Source organism: Cricetulus griseus, chromosome 3, assembly GCF_003668045.3.
Source record: "Cricetulus griseus strain 17A/GY chromosome 3, alternate assembly CriGri-PICRH-1.0, whole genome shotgun sequence".
Classification (NCBI taxonomy): domain Eukaryota; kingdom Metazoa; phylum Chordata; class Mammalia; order Rodentia; family Cricetidae; genus Cricetulus; species Cricetulus griseus.
In genome coordinates, this window is record NC_048596.1 from 37,003,844 (window position 1) to 37,024,811 (window position 20,968).

General features: G+C 46.5%; 1 protein-coding gene across 1 annotated transcript; it reads left to right on the forward strand.

Moving 5' to 3' along the window:
* The first annotated feature begins 331 nt into the window (after window positions 1–331).
* Fxn (frataxin) lies at window positions 332–19,328 on the forward strand. The gene is made up of 5 exons (XM_027406500.2): window positions 332–540; window positions 3,852–3,949; window positions 8,324–8,444; window positions 15,551–15,648; window positions 19,029–19,328. Exons 1-5 carry the CDS (start codon window positions 379–381, stop codon window positions 19,177–19,179), a joined length of 630 nt encoding a protein of 209 aa, XP_027262301.1. The 5' UTR covers window positions 332–378; the 3' UTR covers window positions 19,180–19,328.
* The last annotated feature ends 1,640 nt before the right edge of the window (window positions 19,329–20,968 follow it).

Consider the following 20,968-nt stretch of genomic DNA (forward strand, 5'->3'; position numbering starts at 1 on the left):
CAGCAGCCCCATAGACCCCCCCCCCCAAAGCCTCCCAATATTCAGGGGGAGAACTAAGTTTTTTGAAAGCAAGACTATCTTGTTCATTAGCGCATCTTCAGAATCGCCCGCTGGCACTCAGTAAAATGGTTGTTAGCGAATAAACTCGCCGAGATCAGTATCTACACCACTCGTGTTGCCCAAGACCTGCGTCGCATGTTTGCCACAGAGCAGGCTCTGGGCTCTGGTTAAACGTATGCACAGTGCATCGCTGGGCACTCATCCTCACAGCGGACCTGCGCGCAGGAGGCCGGCCGCGGCGCTTGCAGGGCACGGCCACCAGGTGGCGCCACCGAGTCCTCGCGCGGGGGGGCGAAGCGGCCGCAGAGCCGGAGCGGTATGTGGGCGCTCGGACGGCGCGCAGCCGTGGGCCTGCTACCCCGGACGGCGTCGCGGGCCTCGACCTCGGTCGGGATCCCGCGCGGGAGGGAGCCGATCGGAGCGTGCGGCCACCGAGGCCTGCACGTCACAACCAACGCGGCCTCCGCCGGCCGCCAGTCGGTGAGTATGCGCGCTGCGGGGGCCACACTCCGGAGCGCAGGCCGCGCCCGCCTCTACGCTCGGGGACGCGCGCTGCGCGCATGCGCCGGGGCGCACGGGTGGGAGGCGCGCGGCGTTTGCGCGGGCTCCGGTCCTCGGGTGGGAAGATGGCTGTGGGGTGAGGATCAGTGCCCGCGGGGGGGATGTGTGCAGTCTTGCAGCTGGCCGTTTCCTTTATGAAGACTTCAGTTTCAGCAATTAACACACGGGGTACGGCGTGTGCCGCCAGGCGTGTTTATTACTGCGTGTACTCCGGAGGAAGCACGCAGACTCGTGGAAGCCTGGGCTTCCGAACCAGTTCCCTTTTTCGTGGCGTGGGGGGGCTAGCGGGGCTTGTGGAGGAGCTTGGAGTACGGTTCTTTGTCGTTTGCCTTTGTCGTGTAGCCCTGGCTAGCCTAGAGTTGAGTGTGTACCCCAAGCTGGTTTCGAACTTGTGATCCTCCTGCCTCCTCCCGAGTGCCGCGATCACAGGTGTACCAGCAGGACCAGCTTTTGGGAAACGACGGGACCTCGGTTCCACATCCCGAGTCCGCGGCTCTCAAGAGCCCTGTGACCTTGGGGGAATCCTGGCTCTCTGGGGGCAGGGCTTGACTTTCTGTGCCGGGGAGATTAAAGGGTGACACCCACTTTGCGATTTTGGCGGGAGTGTTAAACTATAGTCACAAAGGCCCTAGCACTTCAGAGAAGTTCTGGAAGACGCAAAGAAAAGAATAGATTACTCCACGGCTTAAAAAGAGAGCACCCAAAGGATAGCAGCGGAGTTAAGGAAGGCTTCCTAGGGAGGGACTTGATAGATGACAAAGGAGGGGACTCAGGGAGAATTGCAGGAAAAAGAAGAGCTGGGGAAAAGGTGGAGTAGCCTGTGGGTAGTGCTCTCTGCAGGTTCAAACCCGGCCTAGGATACATGAGATCCTGTCTTTAAAAATTAAAAACAAAACAGGGCTAGCCGTACAGCTCAGGGGTGGGGTAGTCACTTAGCGATGGAGAGGTCCTGGGCTCATTTCTTAATACTGAAAGAAAAGTTAAAAACAAAACAAACAGAAGCGGGGCGGCGGTATGAGAGAGACAGGATTTGAAGGGCGGGACCCAGGAACCCTGCTTTCTCAAACGCTCTCCCAGATGTTTTCAGCCCTGTTCTGCTTTCCAGCTATCTAATTCTTCCCTTGCCTGGCACCTGACAGCTGGGCTCCAGTCCCAGCTGTGCAGTTTGGATCTCTGCGTCTTTGTGAGCCTGAGCAACTTCCTCTTTGGCATCTCAGTTTCTTCGCCTGTAAAATACAAATACCATCCATCTTTATTGTCAGCTTGGGTTCTCACTGACTCACTAATATTCATTGTCCCCAGTTGTCAACCTTGATGCTCTTGCAGTCATTTTGAAGCGACAAAATGCTCTAGACCCATGGCGGGTGTTCCCAGTGGCCCAATAGGGCATTGTTCTGCTTGCTTCCACTGTCTCAATGTGAGCAAATGTTCGGCCTGTTCAGTAACATGTTTTTTTTTTTTTTTTTTTTTTCACATTTGTGTCCTTCTTGGTGATTTTGTTGGTTGAAAGTGGTCCCCAAGCCTAGAACTGCAGTAAACACAGTGAGACTGTGACATGCCTTACAAAGAAAATGTGTGTCAGATGTGCTTCACTCCGGCATGAGTTATAAGTGCTATTGCTTCGTGTTCAATATGAATTAATCAATAATATAATACTAAATAAACTATCTTTAAAGAGAAACAGGTCCCAAACAAGATTATTCATCATCCATTTGATGATGATGACCCTGGGACTTTCAGGACCTGTGTCCCCCTAAGAACGAACAGCAACTTTATAGGGACACCCCCCTCTTGGTGATGTGTGGGCTGGGGAGATGACTCAGCATTTAAAAACACTTACCCATAATAAGGCAGCTTGCAGCCTTCTACAACTCCAGTTATTGGAGATGAGATGCCCTCTTCTCCCTCCAAGGGTACCTGCACACATGTTGTGAACACTCATATACCCAGGCGAACACAAAATAAAAAATACATATTTTTTTTTTTTAAATGGCTGCTGCTACTGAAGTCCTTCCCTCATGGGGTCATAATGAGGACTCTGTGTCCTGTCAGCTACAGACAGAGCAGTGCCAGGCAGATAGAGAATACTGTAGGAATGTGGTGGCTGGAGCAGTGGTTATCAGGACTGTTGTCATCACTTCCTCAAAGCCCCCTCTTTGAAACATGCCGCCGCCCTTATCCTACCTCTCTGCTCACTTCCAACCCTGAGCCCTGTGTCTTCCCTTTTCTGAGCTCACCATAGTCATCGCCTGCTTCAGAGCAGTAACTGTCTCTGACCCTCTGCATTTTGAGACAGTAAGTCTTAACGTTAAAACTTCTTGCTTTGCCAGATTGAAGTCATGATGATTGTTTCACCGGCTCTGTGGTCACCTCAGCCTCACCCCATCGTCTCTCTCCACCCAACCCCATCTCCATACACACCTGCCATCTGGGCTAAGACTACACCACTTTTCTCTGGCTCTCCACTCAATCTCATCTGGTCATAATCAACACACATGTCATTGCCCAGTGCCCTGTAGTTAGGGACTAAGAAAAATCCACAGGTCACACCTTGCTGGTAGAATCCATCAGGCACAGGCAGTCAGTCAGCTCTTGTTTGGACTTTAGCAGAATTCTGCCTCATTTTTTGATGCTTTTTTTTTAAGTCAAATTCTAGGGGTACTGGTTGCTTCCCTGTCTCTGGTGAGCCGCCAAATCTCCTAAACACTTGCAGCAGTACTACCATGGGGGAGATGGTCTGTCTGTTGCTACACAGCCATGGCCACTTGAGATGCAGTCAGCATAGCCAAGGACCAAATTCTATTTTATCTCAGTAAATTCAGAGAACTCCTTAACCTGGCGGTGGTGGCACATGCCCTTAATCTCAGCACTCAGGAGGCAATGAAAGGAGGATCTCTGTAAGTTCAAGGGCGGCCTGGTCTACAGAAGGAGTTCCAGGCCCACCAAGGCTGCACATAGAGACCCTGTCTTGAAAACAAACAAAAAGCAAGAGAGCCCCCTGTGTCTCATGACTATCCTATCAAATAGCACAGGCTTAGCAAAGAGACTGGGAAGGCCCATAGGAAAACATTAGGGGGTGATGGGATGGGGGCATCAAATCCTAAGAATTGTCCCTGAGATGATGTCATGTGGCCGCTTGTGAATCTAGAAGTGCTGGTCTGTGAATCATGTGTTGCTGGATTAGACTAGACTCAGGTGTGGTCATTAATGCTCTTTACTTTGGCTTTTAGAGTTTGAATCTCCACTACCTCGATCAGATTCTGAACATCAAAAAGCAGAGTGTCTGCATGGTACATTTGAGGAACTCGGGAACTTTGGACTACCCAAGGTGAGAAGAAAACACCTCCTGACTCAGGCATCTCTTCCCATGTAGAAACTATCTTCTCCTTGGGAACAACCCTTGTTGACATCGTTCCAGGTCGCTAAGCATCTGCCATGTTACTTTTAGTGACTAGTATTACTGTGTCGATACCCCAGACTTCCTTTAATTCCTCCCTATTGTTAGATATTTTGGGTTTCTTTTTTTTTTTTTTTCAGAGTTTTATTATTTCCTCCAGCATCCTAGTTGAGGAAGGCTGTCTTAGTTAGGGTTTCTATTGCTGGGAAAAGACACCATGACCATGGCAACTCTTACACTGAAAAACATTTAATTGGGTGGGTGGCCTACAGTTCAGAGGTTCAGTCCATTATCATGTTGAGAAGCATGGCCGCATGCAGGCAGACATGGTGCTGGAGAAGGAGCTGGTAGGTTTACATCATAATCTGCAGGCAGGAAGGAGACTGTGTGTCACATTGGGCGCAGCTTGAGCATATGACACCTCAAAGCTGCTTCCACAGTGACACACTTACTCCAACAAGGCCATACCCCCAAATAGTGCCACTCCCTATGGGCTAAGCATTCAAACACATGAGTCTATGATGGCCATTCCTATTCAAACCACCACAAAGGTCATACAGCTATAGCAAATAGACCACAGACACAGTGCTTCTCCAGGCTGTTGAAGGCTAGATTTCCACCATGACATGAGTTGGGGAGCCTGACTCCTGCCTCCAGCTAGCCCTTATCTCATAGTTTGTTGTCTAGGTTAGGCCAGCCTACCCAGGTTCCATTTGGTAGGAAGAACTGGAAGTATCGAAAGGCTAAAAATGGCACTTGTTCCTCGCTCTGGTTTCAGTGGACCAAGCTCAGTTGCTTAAGGAAGCTGGAAATGAATCTACAGTGTCTTTGGGAAAATAGCATTGTATTCCCTGTAGAGTCAGCACTGCCTCGGGCAACCCTTTTACTACTTGATTATCTACTGGACCCTCCTTTCACATGCAGAGGTATCCCCAGCCCCAGGGACCAACCAAACACACATGGGCGTCTCTGTATACACTCTGAAGTCCAAGATTTCTGAGTGATGTTCAGTACTATCTCTAAGCTGTAGGAATGTTCCCTGTGTCTGTCTATCTGTACCTTTCTCTCTCCCTCTGTGTGTGTCTCTCTCTCTCCCCCTTTCTCTCTGCCTCTCTCTAATACACACACACACACACACACACACACACACCCTATAACAATGGCAAAAGGCAAAATAACCAAAATAATTCCTCCCACTGAGACAATAGCTTCATTGCAGCCCTTGGCAGCAGTGGATAGCTCCTGGGCAACCTGGGACAAGCTCTACCTTGGCAAACCAGGAATCCCTGACCCCAGCCTTGGGTGAGCCCACCTTGCCCACCATCCTTTCAGATGTAAGGAAGACAGGCAGTGGGAAGCATGCTCTCCTTGAGGGCAAACAGCCATTAGAGCCCACTGACTAATGACAATACTCTGTGCCTCCAAAAGCTGTTTCAAGGGTCCAATGAACTGATTGGTAGTAGATTTTCCTTGACACATCTAGGAGCTCTTGACTACTTACTTCCAGCCCAGTATGCCACCCCTTTATCCAAATGTCTTCCTACTTGAAAGCTGCCTTATTTTTTACATACCTCTATGCCCAGATCTGTGCACGAAGGGCAGATCCCCTGAGGTCATGTCCAACAGTAATATTCATAATGTCCTTAGTTTGCTTTGTACAACTGAGTCAGGCTCCCCTTGCATCACCTCACACACACATACCCTGGCAATGGGGTGGGCCGGGTAAAGGGTGGATCAGATGCAGTTACCACCCAGCAGCCACTATGGGTCCCTGGGAACCTCTTGGATAATGGAGCTGCCCAGTGAATGTCTCATATTACTGGGGCACAAAAGGCCGCAGAAGGAAGACTGGTAGAGCAGTACATTCTTTCTTTTTGTTGTTGGGGATTAGACACCGGCCGTTATACATGGTACATTCATATCCAGCTCTGAACCACTTCCCAGTGCAGCAATAGTTTATGGTCATAATTCAGATAGCATAAAAGTCATCGGAGGTGTTAGTATTCATCGGCTTCTACAGCTGTCACCACTATCTAATTCCAGGAAATGTTCACTACTCCAGACTGTGCCCTTCATTAGTCATGGTCCATCCCTCCCTCCCTCTGCTCCCAGAAACTACTAATAACTAAACCTGTGGAGTCATAGCAACATGCACGGAGTTGGGGTCCTTTATTTGTTTGTTTTAGACTGAATCTCTATATAACCCAGGCTAGCCTTGCACTCACACTCCTCCTGCCTCAGCTTCAGGAGCGCTGAGATTACAGGTGTTCAGAAAGCCCAGCTTGCCCCTCATTCTGTGTCTTTCATGACATATCTCTTTTATGTGTTTGTTTGTTTTGTTGTTTTTTGAGACCGGGTTTCTCTGTGTAGCCCTGACTGTCCTGGAACTCACAGAGATCCACCTGCCTCTGTCTCCTGAGTGCTGGGACTAAAGTTGTGTACCACCACTCATATCTTATTTTTTTTAAAGATTTATTTATTATGTATACCTCGTTCCTCCTCATGTATACCTGCAGGCCAGGAGAGGACACCAGATCTCATTATAGATGGTCGTGAGCCATCATGTGGGTACTGGAAATTGAACTCAGGACCTCTGGAAGAGCAGCCATCTCTCATCTTAACCGCTGAGCCATCTCTCCAACCCCCCATATCTCATTTTTTTTAATCTTCATTTTAAAACCATTAACAAAGCTCAGTATCTTTTTACATGCTGACTGGCCATTTGGATATATTTTATGAAATGTGTGTAAGTGTTTTACCCATTTTTCTGTTGGGTATTCTTTTTATTTATTTGTATTCTGGATTAGTCCATTTTCAGATACGTGCAATACAAACATTTTTTTACCACATTATATCTTGCCCAACAAAAATTTAGTAAGCCTCAGTGTCCAGCAGAAGTAAATATGTGAAATAAAGAAAATCTAATGAACTAGACACAGTAGGACACACCTGTAATCGTAGCTGTTTGAAAAGCCGAGGCAGGAGGATCAGAAATTCAAGGCCAACTACCTAGGAAGACCTTGTCTCAAAGAAAAACAGACAAGGTACTTCATTTTTATATATTTAAAATTTAAGATAGTCTAGCAGAACACAGAAAAAAACTTATCAGATGCAGCCACCTCTAGGGATGGTAGTTGTTTAAAAAAGAGGCTACTTCTCTCGTAACTTGTTTCATGCAACTTGAAGTTTTTGCTCTGTGCATGCTAGATATTTCCCATCAATTTAAACATATAAATGAGGGGCTAGAGAGATGGTTTAGCAGTTAAGAGCACTGACTGCTAATAGGTTTTCTGTATCTCAGTAATAGGTTTCTCCCCCAACACCGTAAGACAGATCAAGCCAAGTTGAAAAAGTGAAAGAACAGGTTTATTTGTGCTAAGCACCTCCTGGGTGAGTTCTCTGGTCCCAAAGATCAAGGCAGAACTAAAGCAGGGAGGTTGTGTAGCCTGTAGGTGAGGGATGATGACGTGTCTGCCACAAGCTGGGTTTGTGCCCAAGTGTGGTCAAAAACTGAAAACTTTAGATGAGGACTTGGGCTGCTGGCAACTTCAGGGGAGGAGCCAAAAATCAGAACTGGGCTTTTTGGTGCCTGTTGTTGTTGTTGTTGTTGTTGTTGTTGTTGTTGTTGTTGTTGTTGTTGGAAATTCTCTGGGGGTGGGGGGTTGGAGAGAGAGAGAGAGAGAGATAGGGCTTCTCAGATCCTGCAGGAGAAGCTGGAGATTCCAACCAAGCAGCTAGTTTCCAGAGGACCTAGTTTCAATTCCCAGCACCCACATGACAGCTCACAAATGTCTGTAACTCCAGTTCTGGGGGATCTGACACCCTCACACAGATGTACATGCAGGCAAAACACCAGGCATGTAAAATAAAAACAAATGAGTCATTAAAAAAATACACTCAATTCTCAGTTAAAAAATAAATAATAAAAATATAAATGAAAAGTAAATGAGTGAGAAAAGCTAGGTGTGGTGGCTCTCAACCATGATGTCAACACTGATAAGGCTGAGGTCAGCCCAGGTGTTGCCCTTCGTTTGAAGCCTATCAGGACTGCAAGACAAGACAGAAATAAAAGTTGATACATGATCTTGGTACTAACCAGCCAAGACACGCAGAGAAGCAGAGTAACTGGCAGAGCAGGGCTGTCATGAACCCTAGGGTTTTGGGTCTCACCCACACTCCGTGTTGCTAGCTGGTTACTTCCTCTGGGAGGCGTATTTTCTTTTTAGTTTGTATTTATTGTGATTGTGCATTGGTGACCATGCGCCACTGATGACCATGCTCTGGTGGGTTTCTTTTCTCCTGCAGCTCTCTAGATGAGACAGCTTATGAAAGACTTGCAGAGGAGACGCTGGACGCCCTGGCAGAGTTCTTTGAAGACCTTGCAGACAAGCCCTATACCCTGGAGGACTACGATGTCTCCTTTGGGGTACCTTTTGCCTTTTTTTTTATTCTGTGTTTCCTCCTTAAAAGCTGTAACTTAGATGGGTGGTGGTGGTACACGCCTTTAATCTCCGCACTCAGGAGGCAGAGGCCAGCTTGGTTTACAGAGTCAGTTCCAGGACAGTCAGGGCGACACAGAAAAACCCTGTCTCAAAAAAAAAAGCAAACAGAAAATCCTGTAACTTAGCCTGGAGATATAGTTGGGTTGGTAGCGTGCTTGCCTAGCATACACAAAACCTTGGCTCCAGTCCCTAGCACTGCACACAACTGAACTACTGGCACATCCCTGGAATCCTAGCACTCAGGAGGTGGAGGCAGGAGGGTTAGAGACTCAAGGTCATCCTCTTTGAACCTATCTCAAAAACACAAAACCAACCAACAACAAAAAGAAACCTCCCATATACACATTTAACTGTAGCTTACTAAAACAAAAGAATACACTCCAGGCAGGCAAGATGACACACAGTTGTAACTCTATAGAATAGAGTAGAGGCAGGAAGATCACTGAATGTTCAAAGCCAGCTTGGTCTACACAGTGAGGTCTAGACCAGCCAGCACTACATACTCAAAAATAAATAAATAAATAAATAAATAAATAAATAAATAAATAAATAAGTGGGGGTGGGGGATGGTGGAGGGCACAGTGGGTAAAGCTGCTGTCCCCCAAAACCTTATAAGCTCAGTTGAATTCTAAGAACCCACCCTGCCATGCGAGTGGAAACATACTCCTCATACACAAACATTCAAAATAATAAACAACAAATAAAAACCCCACCCCCAAAACTCAGAATCGGCTGTTTAAGGTAGAATGGAGCAAGCATGGGACCACATGTGGAATGTGAATCACTCCTGGGCAGTAGTCCACACGTTGGATCCTGGAAATCTATTTTTTTATTCTTTAATACTAGGGCTGGGTGAAGGGCTCTTTCCCTAACTACCCACCCCAGGGACACCCACCCAACCCCTGGGAATCTGTTTCTGAACAGAAGAGGTTCAGAGAGGCAGAGTGACTTGCCCAAAGTCACTGACAGAGCTGGGCTGTCACATAAATCCTATCTTTTTTTTTTTGAATCCTATCTTTTAAGATCCAACCACAATCTATGTTGCTAGATGGTTATGTCTGTTGGGGACTATTTTTTAAATCTGTATTATTATTTCTTAAATTTACTTATTGTTTTTGTTTGAGTCAGGGTCTCTCTATGTAGACCTGGCTGTCTGGAGCTTGCTGTGTAGACCAGGCTGGCCTTGAGATCCACTGGAAATACATGTGCACCAGCACACCTTGGCTCACATGGAATTCTGATTCGCAGCCCCTAGGAATTTTGATTGAATTAGTGTGCAGTGTGCTCTAGGCAAGGAACTGGATTTGCAGATGGCCCCCATGATGGTTGAGAACTGAGTTGGATGGCATTAACCCAGCCAATGGAAGCTAGAGAAGTTTACATGCTGGCCACCAGGGGGCAGACTAAGCAAAGGTCTGCTCGGGCCTTTACCATTGGGAGAAAAATGTCTCCTTTTCTTACCTATCCCCTCTCCACCACCATCCCAATCCAGGCTGAGGTTAATCCTCTTGACAGCAATTAATTAATTCCAGGAAATGTCATAAAGTGTGCGTTTTGGAGTAAATCATAGGATTATGGAGGGCAGATGGTTGTTAAATGATAGGAGAAATGATTTTTTTTAAAAAAAAAAAAAAAGGATTTTCAAATTCATTATTTTTATTTCTTAATGAGAAGTCACACGTATATGAAGGTCCCTGGCTCAACATGACATCTCCCATGTGCCTACTTCTTCAGATGACCAAGTGACAACAGTGTGTAGTTTTTGCGCCTGCAAGGGCAGGGCTAATCTTCACTGGCACGAATCAGTAAGCCTGGCCAACTGGGCTTGTTCTGCTCTGATTGGTTGGTTGGTGTGAGGGTCTCCTCCAATTGGTCAGTGCGCCATAGTAATGGCTCGGTATTTTGTTTCCCACAGAGACTTGTGTTGAAGGCCAGGTTCCCAGCTGAGAGGTGATTGAACCATGAGGCCCCTGACCTGACTAAAGAATTGCTTTGCTGATAGATTTATGATTCAGTGGACTGTTGCGGGGACAGTGGAGAGTATGGGAGAAGGAGGAAACTGTGGGATGTCGGAAGAAGTGGGTCACTGGAGATATGGTCTTTTAAATAACTTATTTACTTTTTATTGTATGTGCACTGGTGTTTTGCCTGCACATGTGTCTGTGTGAGGGTGTCAGGTCTTGGAGTTAAAGACAGTTGTGAGCTGCCATGTGGGTGCTGGGAACTGAACCCAGGTCCTATGTAAGAGCAGTCAGTGCTCCTAAGCAATGCTCTCTCTCTCCAGCCCCCCCCCCCAAAACTCTTGTTTTTAAAGATTTATTCATTTATTATGTATATAGTGTTCTATTTGCAATGTGCCTGAATGTCAGAAGAGGGCACCAGATCTCATTATAGATGGTTGTGAGCCACCATGTGGTTCCTGGGAATTGACCTCTGAGCCTTCTCTCCAGCCCCCTGGAGATATGTTCTGAAAGATGTTCCTTATCCCTGGAATGTCTCTTCCCCCTTTGCTTCCTGGCTGCCATGAGGAGCCCCTCCCCCACCACACCCTTCCGCCACTTTGGTGCTGTGCCATGCCACAGACCGGAAACAACACAGCCAGTATAAATCTTGCCTTGTGTGGTCTCAGATATTTGTCATAGCAGGGAAAGTGTGAATAATGTGCCCACTCTTTCCAGATGGACTAGTGTTGGCTAAAGAATGGCAGTAGAGAGCTGAAAACCTTTGCTGTGTAATCTACTTGCAGACAGTTCTAAATGTCTTGAGATCCCTGGTAAGCCAGCACTGCTGCTGGTTCAGTCCCTCCTGACACTGACCTTTGGAATAGCTGAAAGCGCTGGGGAAAGATTCCGATTACAGTAACCAGGCTGGGAGAGGGAACTGAGCTTTGTGATTTCTGCTTTGGTAACCGTGCCCTTTACTTTGGCAGTTAGTTCCACAGGCTCCCCTTGGTCACTGTTTGTCCACCGGTCCATTCTTCCACGAATATAATAAATACTCTTACATCCATCCTGGGTTTGGGTGGAAGCTTGTAGGTGCTACTGAGTAGCTTCTTCCTAGGCACTCGAGCTAGTAGAAGTGGGAGCCAGGGACAACAAGCTCCTTCACACACAAGTCGTGCTAAATAGTTCAAACCAGGAGAGGCCACAGGGCTGTGCCAAGTGGAAAGCCCCAGATAACCTTCTCAGAGACTCCTGCACGGGTCCTGGAGCAAGAGGGGCCTACAGGGAAGATGCCAGAGGACAGCTATAGCACTGTGGAGCTGGGTCTCCCGTGGCTGGTTTTCGCTTCTTTTGTCTTGGGAGCACATATCTGTTTAATTTTTTTAAGATTTTATTTATTTATTATGTATACAACACTCTGCTTCCATGTATATCTGCACACCAGAAGAGGGCACCAGATCTCATAACGGATGGTTGTGATCCACCATGTGGTTGCTGGGAATTGAACTCAGGACCTCTGGAAGAGCAGTCAGTGCTCTTAACCTCTGAGCCATCTCTCCATATATGTTTAATTAATATGCTCTCCGGGATCCCTCCAAAGATTGAGGATCAGAAAGAGTAAATGGAGGATGCCCTGGTTAAGTGGGCCGTCCCTGGTGTGGTCACTCATTGTATAGTAGCCAGGTGCAGATGTGGAGTCCTTAAGCAGATTTCTTGAGGAGGCAAGCCAGATGTTGAGAGCCTCACCAGAGAGACAGGACTTCTGCAGGGCCCGGGCTGGTTAGGAAGGAGAGTGGACTTGGAAGTCACATCTGGAGAGTTAGTCAGCCCTTAGCATTTGTGCTGGAGCGCCAAGCCTCAGCGTGTGGGGCAGAAAACATAGGGGGACATTTATCAACCACGGATACGTATGTAAGTCAGAGGTGAGCTTGTAGTTCCACTGAGTCTGTTGGTTCCAAGGGGGAGCATGAAACCATAGACTTGGATGAAGAGCCTGGTGCCTAGGGACTGCTGAGATAGGGGGAATTAGCATCCCATGTGCACAACACTGGAGGGGGGGCACATTAACATTGAATGTGTACAGTGTTTCAGTTTTGCCAGGTGCACAGATTTCTGAATGGCTCTAGAGTAACAGTGTGAATATACTCAGTACTGCTGTACTGTGTGACTTAGTTATAAGCAATTTTCCAAGATAAAAGAGAGAAAATACATAAACTAGCAGCCAAGAAGGAAGGTTCAGGAGGGTGAGGGGGTTGCCTAGGATAGGAAAAACAGTATGTTTGAGTCCAAGCAGCCTTGCATTTCAAATCAACTCTGCTGGTTGCTAATAATTTGTTTTGTGTTTTTGCCACCCTGGACCTCTTCTATAAAATTGAGATAGTGATTCCTACCTCCACAGCTAGTTAGAAACAGTTCCCATGTGTGTCCAAACACAGATCCTGGCACACCCTCCGCTCTAAGTAAAGAGGAATCAGTGTGCCTACTTGCTGTGTTTATATGCCTGCATTCCTGACTTCTCTAACAGGAACCTCTGTGTATTTGGTTTGGGGTTGGGTTTGGTATAGCTTGGTGTTTTTGTTTATTTTTTAAAAATTTTATTTATCTATTATGTATATAACACTCTGCTTCCATGTATATCTGCACACCAGAAGAGGGCACCAGATCTCATAACGGATGGTTGTGATCCACCATGTGGTTGCTGGGAATTGAACTCAGGACCTCTGGAAGAGCAGTCAGTGCTCTTAACCTCTGAGCCATCTCTCCAGCCCCTAGCTTGGTGTTTTTTAGATAGGGCTTCATTTTGCCCAGGCTGGCATCAAACTGGAGTGTAGCCAAGGGTGACCTTGAACTTCTGACCTTCTACCACCTGAGACCTGGGATTACAAAACCTGATGCACCTTGGGATGGAACCCAGAGCTTTGTGTGTCATAGCCAAGCACTCTCCCAAATGAGCAACAGCTTCAGTCCCTATTTCTTTTTCTATTTGTTTTTTGTTATTTTTGTTTTAATGGGGGGGAGCACATGTTATTTTAAAAGAAGGAGGAGGAGGAAACAAACTGGGCATAGTGGCACATGCCTGTGATCCTGGCACTTGGGAGACTTGGGGCCCAAATATTATAAGTTTGTTGTCTGCCTTGGCTACCTAGTGAAAGCCCATCTCAGAGAGAGAAAGAGAAACCACTAGTGCCCCCCTTCATGCCTATTGGTTTTATTATTATTGGTCCCTTAGCATTTATTTAAATGGCTGGCTGTGTTTGTGAGGGTGTGCTATGAAAATCGTGTCAAGACTCCTGATTGGACCCACACTCTGCAGAGCGAGGAGCAAGCATTGTTGCACTAGGCTCCCACCTGCTTACCAGTAGCCATGGTACAGGGAATGTTTGTTTCATAGCCGGCCCATTCTAAAGTGTCTAAGGCCTCAGAGAGTGGAGGTCTCCTTTGTTGAGTGTTTGCAAATTTAAATGTTCATTTATTGAACAAAAATGGACTGGCCAGTCTTGTGAGAATGCAAGGCTTTTTAGGTGGAAATGAAGACTTTTGGAGTCTCTAATCACTTGTTAGATGCCTGGGGAGTGTCTGGATAACATAGGTGGACGGGGGCTGCCCCACCTGCTCTTCTAAGACAAACAAGGCTGAGCTTTGGTTACTTTTTTTCTTCTCTCATCTTTTTCTGTTTTGCATTTCGGTGTGCAGCCTGCTGGCCTCAAGCTCACAATCTCCCCTTAGGTTCCCAAGCACTGACAATAGATTCTTTTTTGTTTTGTTTTTTTTGTTTGTTTGTTGGTTGGTTGGTTGGTTGGTTTCTCTGTACTGCTCTGGAGGTTGTCCTGGACATTACAGATTCTTGCCACCACACCTGCTTTCTTATGGACTTGTCAGGTCTGAAGTTTATTCTGCATTTGTACGTGTCCTGATTGGCAGTGGAGGGCAGAAAGCTAGCGGTCGGGTTTACTATTGCAGAGCTCTCAGGCAAGTCTTGACCTTTCTTCTCTTGCTGACCACACAGGCAGAGAGAAATCAGTGTGAGTGTAAGACCCCCGTAAGCTCTAGGATCTCAGCCCAGGACCATGGTCACCCCAATCACCAGGCGGAGTCAAAAGCTTGATGCAAACTGCATGAGGCTTTATTATAGTTGTTTAACGAGCTAACCCCATGGTAGCTTGGGTCTTTCATCCACCCGCCATAGCAGATGGCTAGAAAAGACAGGTCGAAGCGTCTGCATAGAGATCTTATAGGGCAGCGTAAGGGGAGTGTCTAGGGGTACACGCAGGCTCAGGATTGGTATGGCTCCAGGCTTGGAGGGTTTGTCCTGTGTTGATTGGTCAACTAGTTGTTATGGCCCATATGCCCTCCCAGGGTGGTTGCTATGCTCTGCATGTCATTGCTGTGCACTTGTCCGAAAAGCACACCCAGAGCCATAAAGCATAGCACCACCAGCTAACTTCTGATTGGTTCCTTGCCACAAGGCAGGAACCTAACCTCCTAGTGACCAAGGCAAGGTCAGACAAGCACGTGTTTGGCTGTTATGGCTGCCGAAATGGGGAGCTGGTCCCTTCATGAGCTTCAGGCATTATTCCTAGCCCACTGTGATGACTGCCGAGATGTCTCAGTGGCTGAGAGCTTGCTACTCTATCGTGAGAACCAGAGTTTGGATCCCAGTACCCACATCACATCAGGTGGCTCACAGACACCTATAACTCCAGCTGCAGGGGTCCTGTGTGTCTTTGATCTCCAAGATAACTTATGCACATATGGATGAATGGAAGCAACTTATGTCTATAAGTAAAAGTAAAACAAGTCTCTACCCCACTCTGATCCTGATGATAATATCTTTACCACACACATTCCTAGTTTTGAACACTAATTTTTGTTTGGTTTTGGTGTCAAGAATTGAACAGGGGGCTTCCCAGCTCCTGAACACATATGGCCAGTGCACTGCATCCCCAGAACCCTTTTTTTATGATGTGTATTATATCCTTGGATACATGAAAGGCATTGAGATCAGAATAATTATTTGCATATATATTTGTTCTTGTGCTAACTAATCTTGTTTGTTTTCTTCACATTTTCTTCCACCTGACCCCTAGGGCGGCGTTCTAACCATTAAACTGGGAGGGGATCTAGGGACCTACGTGATCAATAAACAGACCCCGAACAAGCAAATCTGGTTATCTTCTCCCTGCAGGTATGTTCAGAAGTCAAAATCTGTAAGGAGTGAACTCTTCTGACCAATTGGGGACCACTTGAGAGGGTGTCTGTCACTGGCTTTGCCATGGTTTTACAGTTGTCTGCCTCCACAGGAAGGCTCGCTTCCAGGTGAATGTTTCTCCCCATCAATAACTTGGTTCCTATCCTCAGGCATCAGGATGTTGACAAGACCTGAAGCAAAGGGAAGTTTTCAGAATCTGGCCCAGATTCTCTTTCTCTGTTTTGTCATTGCCCAGAAAAGAAAAATCACTGACTTGCCTTTGAAAAAGATACTTTGCTGGGCCTACTGTTACTTATCTATAGTTCAGTACTCAGGAGGCAGAGGCAGTAACTCACAGTGCCAGCTTTACAACATAACCAGTTCAAAGGCTAGACTGGGCTATCATGTAAGACTCTGTCACAAAAACAAATAGGCCAACCTGGTCTATATAGTGAGTTCCAAGCCAGCCAGGGTGATACATAAGCTACTTTTGTTATGTATGGCGGCACAAAGCTGGGGTAATAAATAAATAAGTAAATAAATAAGCAAATAAAATAATTAATTAAAAAGCTACTTTAAGTCTGGGGTGTACACCTTAGTAATAGAATGCCTGTCTGGCTATCTATAAGCCCCGGATTCAATTCCCAAAATGGAAAGGAAGGAGGGTAAAAAGGGAGGAACTTTTTATATTGTAGCATCTGAGAAACCTGTACTTTGTCCTCAAAGTGAGTTAAACTTTTACTCCCAGCCTGTTTTGAAGGTCTCAGTAATTCCGTTGGCAGAGTTGGGCTCAGACTCTGTGGCAGTGGGACAGTGATTTTTAGCAGCAGCTTCAGGGCCCCCATCTTCCTGCCTGCCCCGTGGATGTGCCTGCAGTTGAAGGAACATCAGGGTGCACTGCAGGCAGCGTGGGTCTCAGAACTAAGAACTTACTAGTGAGCGAGCATACAGTGAGCTGCGGCAGTGGTCTGGAAACGGCTGAGAGATGCTCACGCAGAGACATTCACACAGAGATGCTCATACATAGATTCTCACACAGAGATGCTCACACAAAGATTCTCACACAGAGATGCTCACACAGATTGTGCACACAGAGATGCTCACACAGAGATGGTCCCATAGCAGATGCTCATACAGAGATGGTCACACAGCAGATGCTCACACAAAGATGTTTACACAGAGAAGCTCACACAGAGATGCTCTCACAGAGATGCTCACACAGAGATGTTTACACAGAACCTTCACACTAACCTTGCTGAGACTCAGCAGTGCCACCAGAGAAGGCATTTTGAAGAAGTGGGAAAAGCTCAGCTAGAAACCAGTGTGGAATTCTTTGAAAGCCTAATGGCATTGACAGTTTAAAAAAATTAAAAAGTGCCAGAGTATGGCTTAATGGCAAAGAACTTGCCTAAAAGGTGAGAGAAGGCTCTGGGTTGGATTCCCAGCACTGCAACAAATGTACAAGCAAACAAAAACTATATTGAGAGCCTGAAGAGGTGACTCAGTGGTTAAGAGCACTTGCTGCTGTAGCATGAGAACAAGAATTTGGATCCTGGCACCCATATCAGGCAGCTCACATACACCATGGGGAAATTAACCGCTTACAGAGACTCCAAACAAACTCTTTAAAACCTGCCATTTATGTGAGGGACTTGGAGGGAAGTCTCCTAAGTCTCCCTTCATCACGTGTGCTGTGTTGCTTTCATGGTGGGGTGGCGGGGTGGTAATTTTTCCTTATGTGTCTATGGGTGTAAGTGTGAGTGAGTGCCCGTGCCCACAGCAGCCAGAAGAGGGAGTCGGGTCCCCTGGAGCTGAAGTCACAGCAGTTGTCAGCAGCCCAGATTGGCACGAGAAGTCAAACCAGCCCTCTGGAAGAGCAATGAGTGTCCTGAACCATTGAGCCAGCTCTCCAGCCCCCCAAAAGTAATTTCATATTTATCCAGAATATCTTTCACAGGGCCATGGTTATCATTTATTTCAGAAGGTGACTTTTGAGGTCCTGTGGAGATAGTAGTATTTCCTGGCTGCCTTGCCGTAGGATCATAGGATGGGTAGAGAAGAGAGCTATGGGGACACCTGGAACAAAGGACATACTTATGTTCTTTGGTTTCCTCTGGTTTTATTTTTGTGTTTTTGTTTTTGTCTCTTTGGGGGTTGGGGATTTAAGACAGGGTTTCTGTGTGTATCCCTGGCTGTTCTGGAACTCGCTCTGTAGATCAGGCTGTTCTTGAACTCACAATTGCCCTTAGGAAGACACTGACCAGGGGAATCAGAAGTGTACTTCACTGCATGCCACTGTAAAACTGCAGTTGGTCAGTCTCTGCGTGGCAGGCAGTTCTGAGGTTCTGTTAGTTCTCCAATGAAAAGAGGGAGCATTTGTTTGGGCTCACGGCATCAGACACTTTAGTTCCTATTGCCTTTGAGCCTGTGGTGAAACAGAACATGGCAGGGGGTGTATGGTGGAAGGAAGTTGACTCCCTGGTAGCTGGAAGCAGAGGGAAACAGGACAGGCTCCCAATCACTCTGCTGGTGACTTAGCAAGCCACCGCTAGGCCCTACCCTATAATGTTCCCACCACCTCCAATAGAGTCATGAGCTGGCCACTAAGCTTTTAATCATGGGCCCCAGTGGGATATTTAAGATCCACTCTAGCCAAATGTAGCTGGACTTTCTTTGGACCACCAGTTCCCAAATAATGACATGGAGACTTCTTATTAAATATGAAAGCTTAGGCGTGTCCCCAACTAACTCTTATAACTTAAATTAAACTATTTATATTAATCTACCTTCAACCATGTGACTCATTACCTTTCCTCTATACTGTACATCTGACTTGTTCCCAATCTTGCTGACAAATCCTATCTCTCTTCTTCCCAGAGTTCCTGTCCCTGCCCAGAAATCCCACCTATCCTCTCTACCTAGCTATTGGCTATTCAGCTCTTTATTAAGCCATTCAGAATGTGCCTTTCACACTGTGATCAAATATCCGCAACAAAATGTGGTTGCTCTAATCCCAACATTAGGAGACAGGAGAATTGCTACAAGTTGAAGGCCAGCTTTGGCTATATAAGGAAAGTCCAGGCCACCTGCATCCAGGTCTAAGATACAGAGTAAGACTCTATCTTCAAAGATAGATAAGCCAGGTGGTGGTGCACACCTTTAGTCCCACTACTCAGGAGGCAAAGGCAGGCTGGTCTTTGAGAGTTTGAGGTCAGCCCAGTCTACAGAGTGAGTTTCAGGACAGCCAGGGCTACACAGAGAAACCCTGTCTCAAAAAACCAAAAAGAAAAAGATTGATTGATTGATTTAGCCCAAACACAGTGGTGCTCCTGAAGATGGTCCTCACTGACTTAACACACATTCATTTTGTTTTACAGTGGCCCCAAGCGCTATGACTGGACCGGGAAGAACTGGGTGTACTCCCACGATGGCGTGTCCCTGCATGAGCTGCTGGCCAGGGAGCTGACTGCAGCCTTAAAGACCAAACTGGACTTGTCTTCCTTGGCCTATTCTGGAAAAGGCGCCTGACCGTCCACCAATTCAAAGACATTAAAGCTATCAGGCCAAGACCCCAGCTTTCTTCTGTGGCTGAGTGTCTGCTTTCCCTTGCCTGCTTCTGAGGACAGTCACACTGTGTGTGACAGCTCTGTGAAAAAAGTGTGTTACCTCCCACCCTGTCCCCAGATCTGACTCTTCATTTCTACAGAGGTTTGTGTTGAGTTTCTTTCCATGATACCCCCTGATCACTTACAATGTCTTACCCCCTGGGTGCATGATGACAGCCTCAGGAACAGGAAAAGGGCTTCCAGGGAAAAACATGTTGTTCCCACTCTTCATTCTAAGGACTTATGGTAAAAGCTTCATGAAAAGTCTCAGGCTGACCTGCCATTGTGTCTGAAATGACACCGTAAGGTATAGCTTCTAAATGTCACTACAAGTATAAACATTTCAGAGCCCTTTAGCAGCTAAGTGTCAAAAGGAACACCTGTTTGTGATTTGTGGCCTATACTGGGCACCCATGATGTGTGCTTTGTGGTCTATACTGGGCACCCAGGACCTGTGTTTTGTGACCTGTACTGGGTACCCAGGATCTGGGTGATGTTGTCTCTATGCTATCAAAGACAGTGGTCATTACAGAGTCATGCTACAACATGAACCTGGGATATTTTTAAAAATTGAAAACTGGGCTAAAATGATCTTAGTCCACAAAGCTCTTACCACACAAACACGAAGACAGATCAGGTTTGATCCTGGAAATCCACATTTAAAAACCAGGCATGGTGGTGGTTTGTAATCCCAGCACTGCAGACTCAGAGCTGAGAGGACCCCTGGAGCTTGCTGTCCAGCCTGTTTAACCTCATCTGTGAGCCCAGGGTCTCTGAGAGGGACACTCTGTCAAAGCAACAAGGTACATGACTTCAGTTGACCTCTGTCCTCCACACATGTGCACATGTACCACACAAACATGCTTATACACCAATTCACACATGCTAAATAAATGCACAGGTAACTACAGACAAGGAAGAAAGGAACTACCACAACCCAAAGGATTAAACAGTGTCATGAAGCTAAGTATGTATCCATGAGAGATACCTGGCTGGCACAGAGAGCCCTGGCCCTCCACTTCCCATCTAATCAGTGAGAGATAGAATTGATATCCGACAGTCAGTGGAGGGGACCCATCAGGCAGTCCACCAGGCTTTCTTTTGTTCCCACTAGGTAGATGGGATGGGCAGCAAACAGGCCTTTTTCTTTTTCTTTTTTTTTTTCTTTTTTTTTTTTAAGGTCTGCAGAAATGGGATTGTCTTTGCTTTTGCTCTGTTGGATTACAGATAAATTCATATTGAGCTAGTAGCTGCCCCTTGTTCTCTGTGCACTGAGTCCAGCACACCATCACACTGTTTCAGGGATTACAGGCTGCACTTTGTACAGGAAGCAACACTCCAGAACATCTACACTGAGCCACCGTAAACTCAGGTCCTGGTATCCTCTGACTGAAGGACAGTTGCGGGCTGGGATTCTAGCCCAGTGAAAGGCCCTGAGTTCCATCCCCACACTACAAAGGCCTGGGAGATGTGTTAATGGCAAGTCCATGCAAATAGACAGCAGAGGCTATGCACTGAACACATTACATCATAGAAAAAACAATGGGACAGTGTAAACAAAGGCTAAGTGGGTATTTAAGAAATTTCCTTCCTCACAAATAAATTTTTTTGTTGTTTTAGTCTGGTGGAAATTTTTGAGTGGGGTAAGTCAGTGCTAGTGAGATGATAAATAGAACCATGTGTGGACAAAACTACGCACCCGTCTGTCTTCT